Below are 22,564 nucleotides of genomic sequence, written 5' to 3' on the forward strand. Positions count from 1 at the left end.
AGGGATGTTTACATTGCTTGTGACAGCAATAAAAGTGATCATATTTTTGTGCTAAAATTTTAAAAATAAATAGGAAAAAATAAATATTTTTTAGCCGCCCCCGTCGCCGTTAGCTCGTGCACGAAAGAAAACGTATACGGAAGTCGCGCCAGCAGATGAAATCGCTGTACAAACCACACATGTAATAATAATTTTAAAAAAGATCTACTCTTAACTCTAAACTGGTAACTGTTAAAAATTTTCAAAGCGTCGCCTATGACCGTAGTTTGTCGCCATTCCGCGGGTGTGCCCAATTTTAAACCGTAACATGTTGGGTATCTATTTGCTCAAAGTGACATCATCTTTCACAATATAAAAAAAAAAAAATGGGCTAACTTTACTGTTTCATTTTTTTTAAATGCAGTGAAATGTAATTTATTTTGAATGTTTCCAAAAAAAATGGCGTTTGAAAGACTGGTGCGCAAATATCGCGTGACAAAAAATATTGCAATGACCGCCATTTTATTCTCCAGAGTCTTTGCTAAAAAATAATATATATATATATATATATATATATATATATATATATATATATATATATATATATATATATATATATATAAAGGTTTGGGGGTTCTAAGTAGTTTTCTAGCAAAAAATACTGATTTTAACTTGTGAACAACGTGTCAATAATGGGTTCGGTCCTTAAGTGGTTAATTGGCGTTTTTCCACTGCATGGAACCGAACGGTTTGGCTCGCATTTGCGCTTTTCCACTGCATGGTACCGCATGGTACGGTGTTAGAACGGTTCGGTACGGTACGGCGGCGCTTTTCCACTACATGGAACCGAACGGTATGGCTCGCTTAAACAGTACCACCTCGGGTGTGGTTCCAAGAGGGCCGTACCGGTACCATATCCCACAATCCTTTGCATGCAGCCTTGACTGTTTGTCACTACTAGCCACTGATTTGTCAGAGAATCGTTGTTATCCCACCCACTTACTACTTTAGTGGAAAAGCAAACCGTACCGAACCGTTCCAACACCGTACCATGCAGTACCATGAAAACCAAACCGAGCCAAGCAGGGCCGAGTGGAGCCGAGCCGGTACTTGCAGTGGAAAAGTGCCAAATGATGTGGGTTTAATGACACCTTATTGTTGTTTGTGTGGCACAGGAACTGAATGTCAGGAAAGTCACCGTATCCACTGACAAGACCAAGTATGGAATTCGCCTCAGAGCGGAGCCGGATCACATGGTACTTGGAAAACGTCTAAAAGGAGCATTTAAGACGGTTATGGCTGCAATTAAAGAGTTGAAGAGCGACCAGCTAGAACAGTTCCAGAAAACAGGTTGGTGAGCAGTCAATATATCATAATACACTGTCCTGATCCAGAGGCCTCACCTGCAGATTACGAAGTATGTCTACTCACTGTTGTTCTTCTAATCTTCCAGGCTCTATCGTAGTGGAGGGCCACGAGTTACATGAAGAAGATGTGCGCCTTCTCTATTCCTTCGATCAAAGTGCTGGTGGCGACACTCAATTTGAGGCGCATTCAGACGCCCAGGTAACAAGAGCTGATTGGTATTCAAAGTACATGCTGCTGCTCTAGGTGGGTCTGCTAAGCCATCCCATCCACCTTTAGGCCCCTTTCACACTGGCGGACCCATCGGTTCCCACCTGTCAGTTTTTCAGGCGGACCAGATTGGACCATCCATTGCTCTCTATAGAGTGGCAGATGTCAATGGACATGTGTCCTTTGACACCTGCTGACATCAGATCCGATCCTGTCCGCTAAAAAAAGACGGATGGGGATCCATTCCGGCAAATCGGATCAGATGACAGTCAGATGGAAACAAACAGGTGGTCGGTTTCCACCCGACAGAGGAGAGCGGGCTGTGTCCGTGTCTGCTCTGCATAAGCGGAGCGGACATGGACCTGTCATACACCTGCGGAGAGATCCCCTGCTGAGGGGGCAGATCTGCTAGCGGACTCCGCCAGTGTTAAAGGGGCCTTAGACACATCGGGTGCCAACTCCTCTTTTGCAGCCTTATGCAGAAGTAACAAATAGGATCCAACGAGCTGCACTTCCGATTTAATCACCCGCGTTATTATCCGTATAAAAAAGCCAAAAAAACAGCAAAAAAGGGACACTATGGGAGCAGGAAAAAGGGACGACGCGTTTCCCTGTGCTCATTCCCCTCATTTTCCTGCTCTCACACTGTTCTTTTATTGCAGTGTTTGTGGCCTTTTTTACTGGAAGTGCAAGCTCGTTAGATCCTATTTATTACTTCTGCAGCTGATTGGTAATGTCGTTGTTTGCAGTTCCCAAAAAACATCAGAAATACCAGTTTCTCTCTCGTCCATTGACAGACGCAGCTCTCATACTTCTTATCCATTGGGTTATGCTGTCCCCTGCAGGAGTAGTTCTAGGTAGGAAAAAAAGCAATTCTTCGCGCCCACGGGGCTGTCCCCATAGGCATAACCCCACATCCTCTCCTCCAGCAAACCAGTTTGTTTCGGCCTAGAGAAGGAGCCTGGGTGAGCTCCTTTTTTTCTTGGTTGAGCTCCATGTTACCCAGTTGGCTAAGTTTAGCCTTTGGAGTTTACGTTACTATCTGGTTGCGTTCTTCCCACCCCTCATGCCTACCCTGCTTTGGGACGTCCCAATGGACAAGGAGTATGAGAGTTGCATCTGTCAATGGACGATAGAGAAAACTGGATTTTTGTAAGAACTTATTGTAAAATCCTTTTCTCTGAAGTCCATTGACAGACGCAGCACCTGCCCCTCTGATATGGGGATGGTTTTTGTATCTTCTTCACTGCTTACAACTGGATCAGAGGGTGTGGGGTTATGCCTATGGGGACAGCCCCGTGGGTGTGGAGAATTGTTTTTTTCCTGCCTAGAACTTCTCCTGCAGGGGGCAGCATAACCCAATAGACAAGAAGTATGAAAGCTGTATCTGTCAATGGACTTCAGAGAAAAGGTTTTTATGGTAAGTTCTTTCAAAAATCCAGTTTTCCTTTTCCTCAATCAACAACATCCATCAAAAGCGGAAATTATTTAGGAGATGGAGAACTGTCATTCCTGACATTTCCAGTTATAAGATCTAGTAATCATCATGTTTATAGGTCAGAGAAGGCCATACAGCAAGCTGCCCCCTACGGGGTGAGATTACGGTTGGCGCCTCTTTGGTATTGTGGTAGCTATTTATCGTGTAGCTACATCCTTGCCCATCATGTGCTTGAATGTGGGTTTCTGTATGCATAATAATTATAAATATTAATGATTCAGCCAGCTGGTAATTATATAAGGTGTGTGTTCCATTGCCACCAATATAGGTAAAATGTACCTGAATGACATAGGACATTGTTATCGTTCTATCGTAGCAATCAGATTGTAGCACATAGTTTTTCCTCCTTTTTCAGTCTGCTGCAATATATGAAAAGGTTCATATTGTTCCACTGGCTCATACTAGAGCTCCTCCTAATACTGGTTGATCTCTACAGGTCCTAGTTCTGTTAGATGTTACTCCTGACCAGTCGATGGTGGATGAAGGTGTAGCGCGTGAAGTCATCAATCGCATCCAGAAGTTGCGGAAGAAGGTTGGTGACCTTTCCACGTTACTAGTTATATTAAAATGAGAATTTTGAATACCAGCTTGGAACGAGTCCTTTATAGCCATTGAACCTTGCTCCATTCTCTGATAAAGGTCTTCTATTTATATCGCACATGTCCCACGTGGAGACGCTTTCCATCTCTAGACACAGTTTCTGTATAACAAATGTAATTTCTGCTGTGGATAATTGCATCTATTGTAGTTGTACTATCAGATAATTACTGAAACAACTTCAGCACATATTATAAAATAGAAGATGATCAGGGTCACTTGGAATAGTTTAAAGCTCCTGAAGATGCTCTGCAGGCACTTGGAATCCTCGTTCAGCCTCTCTACTTAAATAAATGACCATCTGAAACTTTCTGCTGTACATCTCCTTCCTGTTGAAAAAAAGATTACAAGTAGTATTTAATACCCTCCACACCAGCTCTTACCGGCTCACCTGTGTGATGTTCTCCTACGAGTTTGACCTTAGGGTCATCAACAGTAGGGTTTTTCCATGAGTTCTGCCACAGGGTCCACAAGCATTGAGTTTTCTTTGAGTTCTTCCACAAGGTCAACAAGTAGTTTGGTTCCTCAACGAGTTCTGCCTCAAGGTCACCAGCAGTGAAGTTATCCCTTGAGTTTTGCCACATCATCACCAGCTGTGAGAAGGTTCTCTAATGGGTTCTGCCACAGGGTCCACCAGCAGTAAAATCCTCCCTCGAGTTGTGCCCCAAGGGTCAACAAGCAGCTGGGTTCTCCCACAAGTTTGGCCTCAGGGTCACTAGAAATGAGGTTCTCCCATGATTTCGGCCACTGTGTCACCAGAAGTGAGGTTCTCCCATGAGTTCGGCCACAATGTCACCAGAAGTGAAGTTCTCCCATTAGTTCGGCCACAGTGTCACCAGAAGTGAAGTTCTCCCATGAGTTCGGCCACAATGTCACCAGAAGTGAGGTTCTCCCATGAGTTCTGCCACAAGGTCACCAGAAGTGAGGTTGTCCTAATGAGTTTTGCCACAAGGTCACCAGCAGCGAGGTTCTCCCACGAGTTCCCAGTAGTGAGGTTTTCCCAACAGTTCTGCCTCAAGGTCACCAGCAGTGAAGTTATCCCTTGAGTTTTGCTACATGGTCACAAGCTGTGAGAAGGTTCTCTCATGGGTTCTGCCACAGGGTCCACCAGCAGTAAGATTCTCCCTCGAGTTGTGCCCCAAAGGTCAACAAGCAGCTGGGTTCTCCCACAAGTTTGGCCTCAGGGTCACTAGAAGTGAGGTTCTCCCATGAGTTCGGCCACAATGTCACCAGAAGTGAAGTTCTCCCATGAGTTCGGCCACAGTGTCACCAGAAGTGAGGTTCTCCCATGAGTTCTGCCACAAGGTCACCAGAAGTGAGGTTGTCCTAATGAGTTTTGCCACAAGGTCACCAGCAGCGAGGTTCTCCCACGAGTTCCCAGTAGTGAGGTTTTCCCAACAGTTCTGCCACAAGGTCACCAGCAGTGAAGTTATCCCTTGAGTTTTGCCACATCATCACCAGCTGTGAGAAGGTTCTCTCATGGGTTCTGCCACAGGGTCCACCAGCAGTAAGATTCTCCCTCGAGTTGTGCCCCAAAGGTCAACAAGCAGCTGGGTTCTCCCACAAGTTTGGCCTCAGGGTCACTAGAAGTGAGGTTCTCCCATGAGTTCGGCCACAATGTCACCAGAAGTGAAGTTCTCCCATGAGTTCGGCCACAAGGTCACCAGCAGTGAGGTTGTCCTAATGAATTTTGCCACAAGGTCACCAGCAGCGAGGTTCTCCCACGAGTTCCCAGTAGTGAGGTTTTCCCAACAGTTCTGCCACAAGGTCACCAGTGAGGTTCTCCCACAAATTCTACCACAACATCTCCAGAAGTGATGTTCTCCGATAAGTTCTGCCACAGGGTTTCTAGCAGCAAGGTTCTACCACAAGTTGTGCCACAGGATCACTAGCAGTAATGTTCTCCCAGCAGTGAGGTCCCACCAAGAGTTCTGCCAGAAGGTCCATCATCCATTCTAACACGACAAAGACCGAGATCTTTAGTGTTTTACCTGTTATATAGCTAGTCATTCAGTCCTGCCTCTGGATTTTCATCGATTAGAAAGCCTGTCAGGAAAAGTGGTATCAGAATATAGGGATTCATTAACTAAATCCATATCTTTGGATGAAATTCGGTCCTAAACACTCCTGGTGCTTTTTTCCTTCTGCAATTCATATACAAATCTGACTGTGTTATTGACTCTTGTACTCAGGGAAATTTGGTTCCTACTGATGAGATCACCATCTACTATCAAGCCAGTCCACAAGGCCAATATCTCCAGTCTGTCATTGAGCAACACACAGACTTCATCTTGGCCACTGTCAAGTCCCCGCTGTTACCGTACCCAGTACCATCTTCAGCTAGCGTTATCATAAAGGAGAAGACGCAGGTAAGTGCGACCTTCTTGATTTTCCTGGTCTGATACCAGTTGTTGAGTGCAGTATCGGCAGGCTTTTGGTTTATTCAAGCCATTGTGTGTATAGACCAGCCTTTCTCAACCTTTTCAACACAGAGGAACCTTTAAAAATAACTTTCTGGTCTCAGGGAACCCTTGCTAAAAATTACCATATCTACATCTTGTGATACATTAGTGTGATGGTCAGTGGGAGGAATGCTCCTTACACTTGTGGTCATTGGGAAGAATTACCCCCTTACGGATAGCTAAAAAGATCAATGGTGTCAGTGGGAACCTATCTGAGGGTCAGAAATTTCTCAAGGAACCCTTACCAACCTCTGGAGGAACCCTGGTTGAGAAACCCTGGTATAGACTATTGCATTCACTCAATAAAGGTGAAACAAGAGACTGAACGGATTTATTTCCCTCCACAGCTGAAAGGCTCAGATCTGGAGATAACGCTGGTTAGAGGATCAGCAGAAGCCGCTGACGGCCCTTCCTGCGCTTATGTCAAACTTCACATAACCCTTAATGGTACAGAGCAAAGTAAGTCTGGATTTTATTACCTCTGCTTATCTCAGCATGCCTTGTTTCACTGGAAGGTCACAGTGACAACACTAATATGGAGGACCTCAGATTCTTCTTACAGAGTCTTTTGAACCTTTAGACTTTCCCCAGTCTCTACATTAAACCCTACGGAACTGCTAGCTGCTGCATTGAACACTGGGTGTGCTTTTGGCTCAGATCCCATAACACCGGCTGCCCTGTGGGTTATAGTACACAAACATCTGATCTGGGATTACTACGGAAGGTAGTGCTATGAAAGGTGAAGGCCTGAGTTTAGACATGGATAGACGATGGATGGGTTTAAATCTTTTTATTGTTGTCTATGTTCCCTTTGGTAAACTATTACCTTGCTTTCTGTCTTGGTGCCCACACCAGCAGTGAGAAGTTTCCAGAATCAGGACACCGATAGAAGCCAGGGCACTTTTTGCCACTAGATTATACTAAATTACGTGTGCTTTGTATTTTAAGCTGGAATCCAGGAATTCAGCAACTTTATAAAAAGTGAGGGCACTAAATGGCAGGATTTCCTCATGTCCTTACCTAAGGATGACAATACCGACGCATTCCATGATACCTTTACCTATTCAGACGTTCTCTGAGTCTACGGTAGTATCAGGTTCAGGACCATCCCTTCCCTTCCCTCCCCCCGGATCCATCTCTCCTTCAACCTTTTTGATTGGTGTAGGGAACACTTGTTACAGATCCATCCATATAGGATTGTGTTTTTTTACTGTCCTACCCTATGACCATCCCTTCCCCCCTCCCACCTTTTTCTGTTCTACTGCATATTGTACTATGGTTTCGCTTGCTGTTTGTTTTTTCCCTGTTTAATAATAAAATAAAAATTTGTTTAGAAAAAAAAGTGAGGACGCACTATGAGTTGGGTCCAAGGAGCTGCGTGACATCTCCTGGGCTTATCTCTATTACTTATATCTGACATTGCTCTGCCAAGAATTACGCTCTAGAGACTCAGGGCTGGGAGAGAAGAGAAAGGCACACACAGCAGGTATCCCCATCCCTATTGTTAGTGCCCCATCATTGGTTTCAGTGTGAGAAGTAGTGCTCCATCATTGGTGTCAGTGGGAGAAATAGTGCCCCATCATTGGTTTCAGTGGGAGGAATAGTGCCCCATCATTGGTTTCAGTGGGAGGAATAGTGCCCCATCATTGGTGTCAGTGGGAGGAATAGTGCCCCATCATTGGTGTCAGTAGGAGGAATAGTGCCCCATCATTGGTGTCAGTGGGAGAAGTAGTGCCCCATCATTGGTTTCAGTGGGAGAAGTAGTGCCCCATCATTGGTTTCAGTGGGAGAAGTAGTGCCTCATCATTGGTGTCAGTGGGAGGAATAGTGCCCCATCATTGGTGTCAGTGGGAGGAATAGTGACCCATCATTGATGTCAGTGGGAGGAATAGTGCACCATCATTGATGTCAGTGGGAGGAATAGTGCCCCATCATTGATGTCAGTGGGAGGAATAGTGCCCCATCATTGATGTCAGTGGGAGGAATAGTGCCCCATCATTGGTGTCAGTGGGAGGAATAGTGCCCCATCATTGGTGTCAGTGGGAGAAGTAGTGCCCCATCATTGGTTTCAGTGGGAGAAGTAGTGCCCCATCATTGGTTTCAGTGGGAGAAGTAGTGCCTCATCATTGGTGTCAGTGGGAGGAATAGTGCCCCATCATTGGTGTCAGTGGGAGGAATAGTGACCCATCATTGATGTCAGTTAGAGGAATAGTGCACCATCATTGATGTCAGTGGGAGGAATAGTGCCCCATCATTGATGTCAGTGGGAGGAATAGTGCCCCATCATTGGTGTCAGTGGGAGGAATAGTGCCCCATCATTGGTGTCAGTGGGAGAAGTAGTGCCCCATTATTGGTGTCAGTGGGAGGAATAGTGCCCCATCATTGGTGTCAGTGGGATAAATAGTGCCCCATCATTGTCAGTGGGAGGAATAGTGCCCCATCATTGTCAGTGGGAGGAATATAGTAGTGCCCCAAGTGTAAGAAATAGACAAGCAAAGGGCCACAATTTGGAGACCACCAATGTACAAGATTCATCTGTAATCTAATTATAGAAGGTCCATGGATGGGAGTATTTTTGTCAATAGAAATAAGGCTTTGTCTGTGTTCAAACCCAAATAGCTTACACATACAGTATATTACCAAAAGTATTGGGACACCTGCCTGTTTACACGCACATGAACTTTAATGGCATCCCAGTCTTGGTCTATAGGGTTCAATATTGAGTTGGTCCACCCTTTGCAGCTATAACAGCTTCAACTCTTCTGGGAAGGCTGTCCATAAGGTTTAGGAGTGTGTCTATGGGAATGTTTCACCATTCTTCCAGAAGCAGATTGGTTTGATGAGAAGGCCTGGCTTGCAGTCTCCACTCTAATTCATCGCAAAGGATTTTTATCGGGTTGAGGTCAGGACTCTGTGCAGGCCAGTCAAGTTCCTCCACCCCAAACCTGCTCATCCATGCCTTTATGGACCTTGCTCCACTGAAAATTGTAAATCAACCCTCTACACCCTTAAATCTTTCTAGCGAGCTGCATAAGAAGCGGGACCCTTGGCTCACATACATTGCACTCTGTAACTCTCCTCTATTTCCCCCATATTGGCACCATATCAACTGAAGCATGCTATAAGAAAGTACGTATTTTTAATTTTGGGGAATGGCGTAGGGACTGGCGATAAGGGATTACTTTGGCGCCGTTGGCCGGCTTCAGCGTGTGTTGCAACGTATGAGGGCCCCTGTTTTGATGCAAAATTTGCTAGAAATATTTAACCCCTTCACGCCGATGGAATGCAAATATGCGGCCTCAGCTTGAAGGGGTTGTACCGGGGTGATGCCTGCAGCTAGAGGCGTCACCCCAGTACCGTTTTTAGAGCCAACAGTCGGCTTTCTTGTAATAACAACCAATGCAGCTGAGCAACCGCTCGGTTGTCATTACAAGGAGCAGGAGGGGACGTCCCCCCCCCCCCCCTCCTGTCGCCTTCCGTGACTCGCCTGGGTCTCCCATCCCACCGGGAGACCCGAGCAACCAGCCGGCACATCCACCGGCTGGCCGAAGACCCGAACAAAGCCGGATTCGGCTCTGATCGGGTCTCCGATGTAAAAACCCGGAAGAGATGTCATGACACCACTTCTGGGTACTGGAGCCTTAAAGGCGCCAGATTTAGAAAAAAAAATGGCAGCATTCAAAACAGCCAAACTTGGGGTTTTGAATGCTTTTAAGTGCAGAGGAGGGGTTTGGGGTCTTTTTAGACCCCAGATCCCTCCACAAGAGTACCTGTCACTGCCTATTACTCCCTTTGTTACTGTAAAACATTTTTTTGTAAAGGGATAGTGTAAAAATAAAAAAAAGAATAAAATAATTTAGAGAAAAAAAAAAATTGAAAGTGCCCCGCCCCTCTGTGCTTGCATGCAGAAGGGAACGCACATGCAAGTTGCGCCCGCATTTGTAAACGGTGTTCAAATCACACATGTGAGGTATCGCCCCGATCGTCAGAGCGAGAGCAATAATTCTAGCAGAAGACTTTCTCTGTAACTCTAAACTGGTAACCGTTAAAAATGTTTAAAGCGTCGCATATGGAGATTTTCAAGTACCGAAGTTTGTCGCCATTCCACGAGCTTGCACAATTTTAACCGGTTTCAGACCGCCCACCGCATATATACTGCGGCAGGCTGGACCTCCTGCGAGAACCGACGTGGGGCTATGTCGGTCGCGCGCCAGCAGCTAGGGGGCGAGCATGCGCCACCGGTGTGCACTCCCACCCCCTCTTGGCAGTGGGGACTCCGATGCACGGGGCTGGCGGCTCCGATTGCCGCTAGGCACCCACGATCGTTCTCCGCTGAGAGAGAAGGACGGTCGGCTGTTGTAAACACAGCCGACCGTTCTTCTCCCTGGAATGATCACAGAGCCCCTGTGATCCTTCTATATAGAATCACAGGTCTCTATGGTCATTCCATAAGCCCCGTCCCCATACACAGTTAGAATCACTCCCCTAGGCTCACATTTAACCCCTTGATTACCCACAATGTTTACCCCTTCCCTGCCAGTGTTATTAGTACAGTAACAGTGCATATTTTTAGCACTGATTACTGTAGTAATAAAAGAAAAGAAAGAGGCGCCTCTAAGTGCAGACTAAAACAACCAAATTTATTCCATAAAATATGCACTCACATCCGTGGATTGCGACGCGTTTCCGAGCGTGCGTGCTGCCGTAGGGCGGGCAGCCGGGCTCCTTCATCAAAGCTCCAGACAAGGGTCCCTTGTCTGGAGCTTTGATGAAGGAGCGCGGCTGCCCGCCCTACGGCAGCACGCACGCCCGGAAACGCGTCGCAATCCAGTGACGTCATCCACATATTCCTGCTGTCCCTGCCGACCAAGCCTCGCTTTCAACACACGGACGCTTCCGCTCCACTTTCGCCGCTCACTGCAGGCTGCGGCGAAGAGGAGACCGGCTCTCCAGTCGGCAGCACGGAATGGATGACTTTTGAAACTGGATCCATCTTGGAGTTCCCCAGGAGGATTTACTACATACGCTTTCTGCATACGCACAATGTGAGTGCATATTTTATGGAATAAATTTGGTTGTTTTAGTCTGCACTTAGAGGCGCCTCTTTCTTTTCTTTTTTTGCATACAGTTTGGAGAACCTTTGGCTCACTGGTTCTGGACGGCTGCCCTAATTGTTGGATTTTTTTAGTGTCCCCCCCCCCCCCTCCCCCCCCATCCTTAATTATTATACCCATTTACCCACACCCATTGGACATTATATGGACTCATATGGACTTATGTTGTAATATGTGGCTAAGCGCCTGTCTTATGTTTTTATAATGTAGTAATGTCACTGGTCCCCCCAAAAGTGTCAAAAATGTCGGTCAGGAGTCCGATCTGTCCGCCGCAATGTCGCAGTCCCGCAGATCGCCGCCATTACTAGTAAAAAAAAACAATAAAAAAGACATAATTCTTTCCCGTAGTTAGTAGACGTAATAACTTTTGCGCAAACCAATCAAAATACACTTATTGCAATTTTTTTTTTTTTTTTTTTTACCAAAAAATATGTAGCAGAAAACAAATTGGCCTAAAATGTTATAATTAGTTTTTTTTATTTTTTATCTAGCAGAATGTGAAAAATATTTTTTTCATTTTAGAATTGTCGCTCTTTTTTGTTTATACCGCAAAAAATAAAAATCACATAAGTGATAGGTGAAAATCTTCCAGTCCAGAAGTAGTTAAAGCAATGCATGTTGGGTATCTATTTACTCAGCGTAACATCATCTTTCACATATTTAAAAAAAAAATTGGACTGACTTTACTATTTAGTTTTTTTTTTTGTATTTCTTCCCAAAAAAATTGCATTTGAAATACCGTGTGACATAAAATATTGCAACGATCGCCATTTTATTCTCTAAGGTCTCTCTGCTCAAAAAAGATATATATCTATGTTTGGGGGGTTCGAAGTTATTTTCTAGTTAAAAATACTGATTTTTATGTTGTAAGCAACACATGTCAGAAAAAGGTTTAGGCTCCAAAGGGTTAAGGGTGTAGAGCAGCGTGCAGAGAGTTGATTTAGCATTTTTGAGTATTTTCGGCAGTCACACATAGAGATCACTGCCTGAAATAACTCGCTGTCCACCCACCAGTATCACGTGTGCCCCATATGTGACGCCACATTTCACTTTGTTTAAAATAAAAAAAGCTCGAAATGTCGAAGAGAAAGGTGCCTTTTTTTTTTTGTACGGAAAATGAGTTTAGGGCTGGTTCAAACTGGGAACACGCTGTGCCTGTGTGATCACGTGCAGTTTTGTGTGCGCTACGATTTCAGCCCATCCATTTTAAATGAGAAGAAATCGCACCGCACCATAAGTAGTGCATTGGAAGTGGATTGCATAGTACTTCCCTACCACAAAATCTGGTGCAGGCAAACACTGTGTTTGTGACCTGCGTCTGGGGTGCCCTTAACGTAACCACTTGACCTCCGGAAGATTTACCCCCCCCCCCCCTTCATGACCAGGCCATTTTTTTGCGATACGGCACTGCGTTGCTTTAACTGACAATTGCGCGGTCATGCAACGATGTACCCAAATACAATTGAAGTCCTTTTTTTCCCCACAAACAGAGCTTTCTTTTGGTGGTATTTGATCACCGGTGCAATTTTTATTTTTTGCGCTATAAACAAAAAAAAAAAAAGAGCGACAATTCTGAATAATAAAAAAAAAAAAAAACAATATTTTTCACTTTCTGCTATATGACATTCCCCAAAACAAAAAAAAAGTGACAATTCTGAGTAAAACAAAAAATATTTTTTTACATTCTGTTATATAACATTCCCAGAAAAAAAAAAAATTAAAAATCCAAATTTTTCATTCTTTTAGGCCAATTTGTATTCTGCTACATATTTTTGGTAAAAAAAAATCGGCGTATTTTGATTGGTTTGCACAAAAGTTATCACGTCTACAAACTAGGGGAAAGATTTATGTCATTTTTATTTATTCTATTTTTTTACTAGTAATGGCGGCGATCTGCGATTTTTAGCGGGGCTGCGACATTGCGGCGGACAGATCGGACCCCCAACTGACATTTTTGACACTTTTGGGGGGACCAGTGACATTACTACAGTAATCAGTACTAGAAATATTTACTGTCACTGTAATAATGACACTGGCAGGGAAGGGGTTAACGTCAGGGGTGATCAAAGGGTTAAGTGTGAGCCTAGTGGTGTTTTCCAACTGTATGGGGGATAGGCTTGTGTAATGACCATAGAAACCTGTGATTTTATATAAAATATATATATTCAGAACAATGGTCTGCTGTGTTTACAATGGATGACTGTCCTCTCTCAGTGGGGAGCGATCGCAGGTGCCTGGCGGCAATCGCGGCCCCTGGCCCCCTGGATTGGAGTCCCCGCTGCCTAGTGGGGGCGTAAGCGCGCCAACCCCCCAGCAAGCGCGTGGTGTTGGGGGGGGGGGGGGGAGCATGCGTGTGTGGCGCTCGTTTTTTTGTTTGTAGTGCAAAAAATAAAAACCAATGGCAGTTGGACTGGTGTCTTGTTCCTCATTCTGGTAAGAAGGTCATGTGACTTGTTATATAGAGTATTATAGGCTGGTGATTTTTTTTTTTTTTTTCAGGTGGATTTCTACTACTGGAGAACCCCAAGGGGGAGCTCATTGGCAGCCTGGCGGAATTAAAGAGCGCGGTGTGCGGAATATTCCAGCTGAAGAGCACCCGGCTCTCTGTATACAGCGGGGGCGCAGGTAACATCTGTAATGTGAATGCTGTGAGCTGCACTGTGCAGTCTTTATGCCATTGTCACAGGCAATCCTAACAACTGCTTCTCTATAGAACTGCAGAGCGGCTGCAATCTCCTTAGCCTGAGCGGGAAGACGCTTCATGTTACTTCAGGGGCCCCTCCAGCTAGCAGTGGGAATCCACTTCAATGTCGCTATGTCAATCTGCGGCTGCTGAACAGCGATGCACAAGGTGAGTGGGGGCAGTGAGAGACGCGCGAGGTGAGTGGGGGCAGTGAGAGACGCGCGAGGTGAGTGGGGGCAGTGAGAGACGCGCGAGGTGAGTGGGGGCAGTGAGAGACGCGCGAGGTGAGTGGGGGCAGTGAGAGACGCGCGAGGTGAGTGGGGGCAGTGAGAGACGCGCGAGGTGAGTGGGGGCAGTGAGAGACGCGCGAGGTGAGTGGGGGCAGTGAGAGACGCGCGAGGTGAGTGGGGGCAGTGAGAGACGCGCGAGGTGAGTGGGGGCAGTGAGAGACGCGCGAGGTGAGTGGGGGCAGTGAGAGACGCGCGAGGTGAGTGGGGGCAGTGAGAGACGCGCGAGGTGAGTGGGGGCAGTGAGAGACGCGCGAGGTGAGTGGGGGCAGTGAGAGACGCGCGAGGTGAGTGGGGGCAGTGAGAGACGCGCGAGGTGAGTGGGGGCAGTGAGAGACGCGCGAGGTGAGTGGGGGCAGTGAGAGACGCGCGAGGTGAGTGGGGGCAGTGAGAGACGCGCGAGGTGAGTGGGGGCAGTGAGAGACGCGCGAGGTGAGTGGGGGCAGTGAGAGACGCGCGAGGTGAGTGGGGGCAGTGAGAGACGCGCGAGGTGAGTGGGGGCAGTGAGAGACGCGCGAGGTGAGTGGGGGCAGTGAGAGACGCGCGAGGTGAGTGGGGGCAGTGAGAGACGCGCGAGGTGAGTGGGGGCAGTGAGAGACGCGCGAGGTGAGTGGGGGCAGTGAGAGACGCGCGAGGTGAGTGGGGGCAGTGAGAGACGCGCGAGGTGAGTGGGGGCAGTGAGAGACGCGCGAGGTGAGTGGGGGCAGTGAGAGACGCGCGAGGTGAGTGGGGGCAGTGAGAGACGCGCGAGGTGAGTGGGGGCAGTGAGAGACGCGCGAGGTGAGTGGGGGCAGTGAGAGACGCGCGAGGTGAGTGGGGGCAGTGAGAGACGCGCGAGGTGAGTGGGGGCAGTGAGAGACGCGCGAGGTGAGTGGGGGCAGTGAGAGACGCGCGAGGTGAGTGGGGGCAGTGAGAGACGCGCGAGGTGAGTGGGGGCAGTGAGAGACGCGCGAGGTGAGTGGGGGCAGTGAGAGACGCGCGAGGTGAGTGGGGGCAGTGAGAGACGCGCGAGGTGAGTGGGGGCAGTGAGAGACGCGCGAGGTGAGTGGGGGCAGTGAGAGACGCGCGAGGTGAGTGGGGGCAGTGAGAGACGCGCGAGGTGAGTGGGGGCAGTGAGAGACGCGCGAGGTGAGTGGGGGCAGTGAGAGACGCGCGAGGTGAGTGGGGGCAGTGAGAGACGCGCGAGGTGAGTGGGGGCAGTGAGAGACGCGCGAGGTGAGTGGGGGCAGTGAGAGACGCGCGAGGTGAGTGGGGGCAGTGAGAGACGCGCGAGGTGAGTGGGGGCAGTGAGAGACGCGCGAGGTGAGTGGGGGCAGTGAGAGACGCGCGAGGTGAGTGGGGGCAGTGAGAGACGCGCGAGGTGAGTGGGGGCAGTGAGAGACGCGCGAGGTGAGTGGGGGCAGTGAGAGACGCGCGAGGTGAGTGGGGGCAGTGAGAGACGCGCGAGGTGAGTGGGGGCAGTGAGAGACGCGCGAGGTGAGTGGGGGCAGTGAGAGACGCGCGAGGTGAGTGGGGGCAGTGAGAGACGCGCGAGGTGAGTGGGGGCAGTGAGAGACGCGCGAGGTGAGTGGGGGCAGTGAGAGACGCGCGAGGTGAGTGGGGGCAGTGAGAGACGCGCGAGGTGAGTGGGGGCAGTGAGAGACGCGCGAGGTGAGTGGGGGCAGTGAGAGACGCGCGAGGTGAGTGGGGGCAGTGAGAGACGCGCGAGGTGAGTGGGGGCAGTGAGAGACGCGCGAGGTGAGTGGGGGCAGTGAGAGACGCGCGAGGTGAGTGGGGGCAGTGAGAGACGCGCGAGGTGAGTGGGGGCAGTGAGAGACGCGCGAGGTGAGTGGGGGCAGTGAGAGACGCGCGAGGTGAGTGGGGGCAGTGAGAGACGCGCGAGGTGAGTGGGGGCAGTGAGAGACGCGCGAGGTGAGTGGGGGCAGTGAGAGACGCGCGAGGTGAGTGGGGGCAGTGAGAGACGCGCGAGGTGAGTGGGGGCAGTGAAAGGTGCGCGAGGTGAGTGGGGGCAGTGAAAGGTGCGCAAGGTGGAGCCGGATGGTGAGGAGTGTGACTCTTTTCTCCTTTGCAGGTGCGCTGCTGCTGGAAAATCCGCTCGGTCAGAATGATTTGAAATATCAGAGCCTATTCCATGAGGTGGCCAAGGTGTTTGGGCTGAGGAGCCGACGCTTCCGGCTATTTCTTAATGCCGCCATGACCGAAGGTGAGAAAATTTCTGATTTCTGGGTTTCTGCACCCAATGCCGATATTTTTGTTTCGGGGAGACTCTGGATACATCTGTGCACTAGGTGTGGGGGATGGGGGTTCAGCTACCTCCAACAATCCTACACCTTGTGTGATGCCGGAACCTGGGATGAGTCACTACAATGTCATTTGGTTCATTGGTGCTCCTGCAGGTTAGGGTGGTGCAGTGGCTTCATGACCATTTGCTATTCTATAGGTCAGGGGTCTCCAAACTTCCTACACAAAGGGCCAGTTTACTGTCCTGCAGACTTTATGGGGGCCGGACTGTGGCCGGGGGGGGGGATACAAAATGTCCAGACGTCAGCGGGAAAAAGCAATGCTCCATCTTTGGTGTCAACGGGGGGGGGGGGGGGAGGGGATAGTGCCCCATCTTTGGTGTTTTTGGGAGGAATAGTGCCCCATCATTAGTATCAGTGGGAGGAATAGTGCCCCATCATTGGTGTCAGTGGGAGGAATAGTGCCCTATATTTGGTGTAGGGCTGCAACTAACGATTATTTTAATAATCGATTAGTTGCCGATTATTTTTTCGATTAATCGATTAATCGGATAAAATAATAAAAAAACTCAATATGCCTTTTTTTTCATTTATTTAAAATAATAATGAGCGAACAGAGTGTAAGTGCCGGTTCACACTTGTGCGATGCTGGAAGGCTGCGTATTCGCAGCCTGTTCCCGCATCGCATCTGCACAAGAGGCAGTCTACACTGCCATATGCGATACGCAGGGGGTGTCAATTAAATGTTAACGACATCCCCAGTTTGATCGCATATCGCAGTGCGATCTGACAGTTCGCACAGGATCGGATCGCACAAGTGTGAACCATTGTGCGATCCGATCCTGATGCGGCTGAAAAAAAGGGTCCTGTGCGACTTTTGTGTGGGTGTAGTGCGAACCAGCGCACCTGCAGTAGTGTGAACCAGCACTTAGTGCCGGTTCACACTTGTGCGGTTTGCGAGATCGCATGTAATTCGGAGCGCACTGCTCCTTCATTACATGCGATCTGATGTGCGGATGCGAGTTCAGCCATACACTTTGTATGGCTGAATTCGCAGCGCATCCGCACCAAACTCGCACATGAGGCATTTTTTGAGCCGCCTCAGGATCGGATCGCACTGCACAGTGGTTCACAGTTGTATGATCCGATTCTGTGAAAACTGTCAGATCGCACTGCGATATGCAATCAAACTGGGGATGTCGTTAACATTTAATTGACACCCCCTGCGTATTGCATATGGCAGTGTGAACTGCCTCTTGTGTGGATGCGATGCGGGAACAGGCTGCATATTCGCAGCGTTCCCGCATCGCACAAATGTGAACCGAGCCTTATACCAAAACTTTTTTTTTTTTTCTCAATTAAGCTCCTATATACTGTAAATAATATAATAAATGCTTATCTAGATAAAAGAGTTAATATTCCTTATAAGGTGCAATATTATAATAGAAAAATAAGTGAATAAAAACATCCATGTCAGCCATAGATATGAAATAGGCAGCATAGAAAGACCCCCTATATGTGCTCTATGGAGGTTTTTAATCACTTATTTTTCTATTAGAATATTGCACTTTATAAAGAATAATAACTTTTATCTGGAGAAGCTTTTATTATATTTTTTGGCGGGACAGTGCATGGACAGTCACAGGACACTGTAGCTCTAATCTCGGCACTCACGTTCTGCTGGCTGCTTCTGTCCTCTTTTCTGCCTTGATATGACTCACTGACTCCCTCACTGACATCAGCAAGAGGGCGGGGAGGAAAGGCAGAGAGGAAAGGAGGAGAGAGGAGGGGGGAAGTCACGGAAGTGCAGAGCTGTGTGTGAGAGAGAGACACAGTGAATGCAGCCGTCGGCTTCACAGAGCAGACAGCTCGCTGATAGGCGGGGAAACTTCACAAAGCAGCACAACTAATCGACGGAGCAACTAATCGATAATTACAATCGTTGACAACGATTGTAATTATCGATTATTATCGATTTAGTCGATTAGTTGTTTCAGCCCTAATTTGGTGTCATTGGGAGGAATAATGCCCCATCATTGGTGTCAATGGGAGGAATAGTGCCCCATCATTGGTGTCAATGGTAGGAATAGTGTCCCATCTTTGGTTTCATTGGGAGGAATAGTGCCCCATCATTGGTGTCATTGGGAGGAATAGTGCCCCATCATTGGTGTCATTGGGAGGAATAGTGCCCCATCATTGGTGTCATTGGGAGGAATAGTGCCCCATCATTGGTGTCATTGGGAGGAATAGTGCCCCATCATTGGTGTCATTGGGAGAAATTGTGCCCCATCTTTTGCATCAATGGGAGGGATAGTGCCCCATTTTTGGCGTCAATGGGAGGGATAGTGCCCCATTTTTGGTGTCAATGGGAGGGATAGTTCCCCATTTTTGGTGTCAATGGGAGGGATAGTGCCCCATTTTTGGTGTCAATGGGAGGATTAGTGCCCCATCTTTGGCGTCAATGGGAGGGATAGTGCCCCATCCTTGGCATCAATGGAAGGGATAGTGCCCCATCCTTGGCGTCAATGGGAGGGATAGTGCCCCATCTTTGGTGTCAATGGGAGGAATTGTGCCCCATCTTTGGTGTCAATGGGAGGAACAGTGCTCCATCATTGGCGACCATTCAAGGTATAGTGCCCCTTAATTGATGTCAGTGGGGGGAATTATGCCCCATTGTTGGTGTCAATGGATAAAATCGTGCCCTGGAGGCTGAATAAAAGCAAGGAAAGGGAAGCAACTGGCCCCTAGGCCGCTGCTTGGAGACCACTGCTATAGGGTGTTTGAGAATTTTACTGTCATGTATTGGGATCTGAGATCACCCTAAAGAGGGCTGGAACTATGGCAGGGAATTGCACATCGAAGCATCCAAGAGGTACAAGAAGCAGTTAGGAAACAGCCCATCAGACTCCACTTGTGTTTTTCTTTGCGTTATTTAAAGTGTTACTAAACCCACAACAGTAAAATCATTCTGTATATGCAGTAAAGAATGCTTGTTATACTCACTGTGGAACCTAAGGGGTTAATCCTCCGCATTGTGTGAAAAGGCTGTTTGCTTCTGTCTTCTCTGATCTTCCCCCGTCTTCCACAGTCCCCAATCCATCTGCTGATAGAATAGAGCCTTTGGGGCACTCTGCACATGTTTAGTTTGGTATGTATTGCTAGAGAGTTTTTTTTTTTTCTTGGGAGGTTTCATGTGATCAGGACAGGGCCAATCAGCACTATCCAGACAGAGAGTCAGGGATCCTGCAGCCTCATAGGATAGTCAGAGGAGAATGAAAACTCCTCCAACAAGCTTTAACCAGACACTGACAGAAGTCACAAGACCGCTATACACTGCTGCTGAGAAAAAGTATTTAACAGTTTATATTTACTAAAATAGTTGCATTTCCATGTTCTGTGTACTGTGGGAGACCAGATATAGTGACTGCAGGCTCCTTGGTTTAGTAACACTTTAAGGTTATTTACGTTAGAAGGAAGGAAGCAAGCAATTAAACCGCTGTAGTTTAATAATGTTCTACTAAACAGAAAATGCTGCACATACAACTGAAGGAAAAACAATTCAAGACAAATGCAAAATATTACAAAATATGCCTACTACATGCACAAGTTATCTATCCTTTCTAGCAAATATGCATGTACAATGTATGTGATAGGCATACACTACACAGTTAATAACTTGGTTCCTCCTGATGATGGAGTCGTCTTCTTCCAGAACACCTCTTTTTCCTCAGTCCTGCAAGGCTTCTCTGTCTCTAACACAAAGAACCGCTACTGCTTGTTTGTCTTGAGCACATGGTTGTTCTGTTCCTTTACCCTCCCCATACTTCCTGCTTACATCATTTCCTGTCCTGAGCTCATGAACCAGTCCAACAGGTTCGTTAGCATATGAATAGGGGAATCTTGGCTGCTAAACAATACATGGTCCTAAAATGTTATTCCATACTTATGTTATAAAAATCACTAAAATAGCCACAGCAACACAGGCTGTAACTAAAGAATCAGTTTGAGCTTTTAATTCTGGTAATCAAAGTAGAATTCCGGGATATACCTAAAGTAGAACTACGGGCAAAAGTTTATTTTCATTTTGGATAGCGCAGGGGAGGGTTATAAACCCTGTCAGATTTTTATTTTTTTTCCCTATCTGTGTCCTATTAAGGATATTTTCCTACACTTCCTGTCCCATAGCCAAACAGGAAGTGAGAAGAAATCCTTGCAAATTAAGGGAACTCCTTGGGGACCCCCAGGTCACCAGAACTAGTGTCCCCATTGGAAGATTTCCCCTCTATTACTTTTCAAGGGACAACCCAAAATGTGGGATTTTACTTTCAATGATAATGGTAAACAGGACAGAGAGAGGGTGAATCTCCGTAACAGGGGGCACAGAGAGCAATAAAGATTGACGGGTTCTAATCTCTCCCTATTCCATCCAAAACTAAAAAAAAAAAGTTTTGCCTTTAGTTATATTTTAACTAATCTTAAAAATCATCATTTTCTGTCCTGAGCTCATGAACCAGTCCAACAGGTTCGTTAGCATATGAATAAGGGAATCTTGCCTTCTAAACCATAAATGGTCTTAAAAAGTTATTCCATACTTATGCCATAAAAATCATTAAAATAGCCACAGCAACACAACCTGTAACTAAAGAATCAGTTTGAACCTTTAATACTGGCACAGAGAGCAATAAAAACTGCCAGGGGTTCTAATCCCTTCCCACTCCATCCAAAACTAAAAACAAAAGTTTTGCCTTTAGTTATACTTTAACTTATCTTAAAAATGCTCCCTCCGCCTCTCCTAACACCTGTGCTATTAAACCTCTGCAGGAAAGATCTGTATACCTACCTATTTTCTGGCCACTCTGGCCTGATCACCTGTAGCGGTGTTCTGTCGAATAGTGCAGATCGTCCGATAATGCCTCCGACGATCTGCAGTAACAGAACATCGGCCAGGCTGCAGCACTGAGGTACAATGAAAAATCCCCCACGCCTGCTCGGTGAGGAGGAGGTGATCGCTGCTGCTCCCAGCCTTGCTGGAGTTGTGTGCCAGGCTTCTTCTCTCCTCCTCCACCTTTCCTTGCGAACCTTCCACTACTGCCGACACTGCCTCCTCCTCCTCCTCCTCCTCCTCCTCACTCTCCCTCACGGCAACAAGCCACACACACTATACAGTACACTGCGTGGAGCCTGGAGAGCGGAGGCAGATCAGATTCTGCCTCTGTGCTTTGCTGATCGTCAGATGATGCCTCTGACGATCTGCGCATGCGCAGTGTTGACATCACGCCAGCTAATCGGGAGATCAGCTCGAGTGACATTATGTACTGCCCATGTGCAGATCTTTGGAGTTATTATCTGACGGTCTGCAATATTCGCCAGAACATCGACTCCCCTGTATCAGTCAGCAGCAGCTGCAGGGGAGAGGAGGGACCAACAATGACTGGGACGTCACCATTCCCACGCATTGCCAGCCATTGTTGCACACTCCACTGGCTGACACAGGGGATCATGTGACCAGACCGGAGCGGCCTAAAAATAAATATACAAATCTTTCTTACACAGGTTAGTCAGCATAGGTTTTAGGAGGGGGGGAGGGGAAATTTATATCCTATAATTTTCTGCGAATAAACAAACTACAGTAGCTCTTTGCTAAGATTTAAAGAGAAATTAAAGTGAAGTGCTTTTACTGCGGAGAGACTTCTTGCTTACATTGGTCAATCTATTTATGGAGACAGAATTAAAGCATTCTCCGGATGTCTGGCTGGCGCATGGCGGAATCCTGCGTGTTGTATGTAGGACAAGTCCCACTGGTGTGTGTGCGCACGCTCTGAGGGAAGAGCCCACTACAACTCTTCCAATTTTCCCTTCTTATATATCGTACTGCATTGTGGGATACCAAATCTGGGCCAATGCAGTTTAAAGCGGAACTCTAACTTTGTAGATAAAAGTATGAATGCTTTAGAAAATTACTCAAGACGTCTCCTATGTAGTTCATTTTCCTCCATGTGTTTTCCAGCCTCTATCCACAATAGTCAATACATGCCCAATACCTGGCTGTTGTGTCCAGAGCTGCGACGTTTTAACTCTCCTCTGTAAGATTTGAGACTAAAGAGATGATGTCCACATGGTACAAACGTT

The 22,564-nt window shown here is 47.4% G+C and overlaps 1 protein-coding gene across 2 annotated transcripts in view; it reads left to right on the forward strand.

Annotated features, from left to right (window-relative positions):
- The window catches only part of IARS1 (isoleucyl-tRNA synthetase 1), a 100,933-nt gene that overhangs the window by 73,037 nt on the left and 5,332 nt on the right, over positions 1-22,564 (forward strand). For both annotated transcript variants that reach the window (XM_082265751.1, XM_082265752.1), the window contains exons 26-33: positions 1,155-1,329; positions 1,433-1,545; positions 3,489-3,584; positions 5,842-6,018; positions 6,459-6,570; positions 13,725-13,850; positions 13,939-14,076; positions 16,267-16,398. In XM_082265751.1, coding sequence (XP_082121877.1) covers positions 1,155-1,329; positions 1,433-1,545; positions 3,489-3,584; positions 5,842-6,018; positions 6,459-6,570; positions 13,725-13,850; positions 13,939-14,076; positions 16,267-16,398 — 1,069 coding nt within the window. The remainder of the gene's footprint in view (positions 1-1,154; positions 1,330-1,432; positions 1,546-3,488; positions 3,585-5,841; positions 6,019-6,458; positions 6,571-13,724; positions 13,851-13,938; positions 14,077-16,266; positions 16,399-22,564) is intronic.

Source organism: Pelophylax lessonae (assembly GCF_965119305.1).
Source record: "Pelophylax lessonae genome assembly, chromosome: 8".
Taxonomy (NCBI): domain Eukaryota; kingdom Metazoa; phylum Chordata; class Amphibia; order Anura; family Ranidae; genus Pelophylax; species Pelophylax lessonae.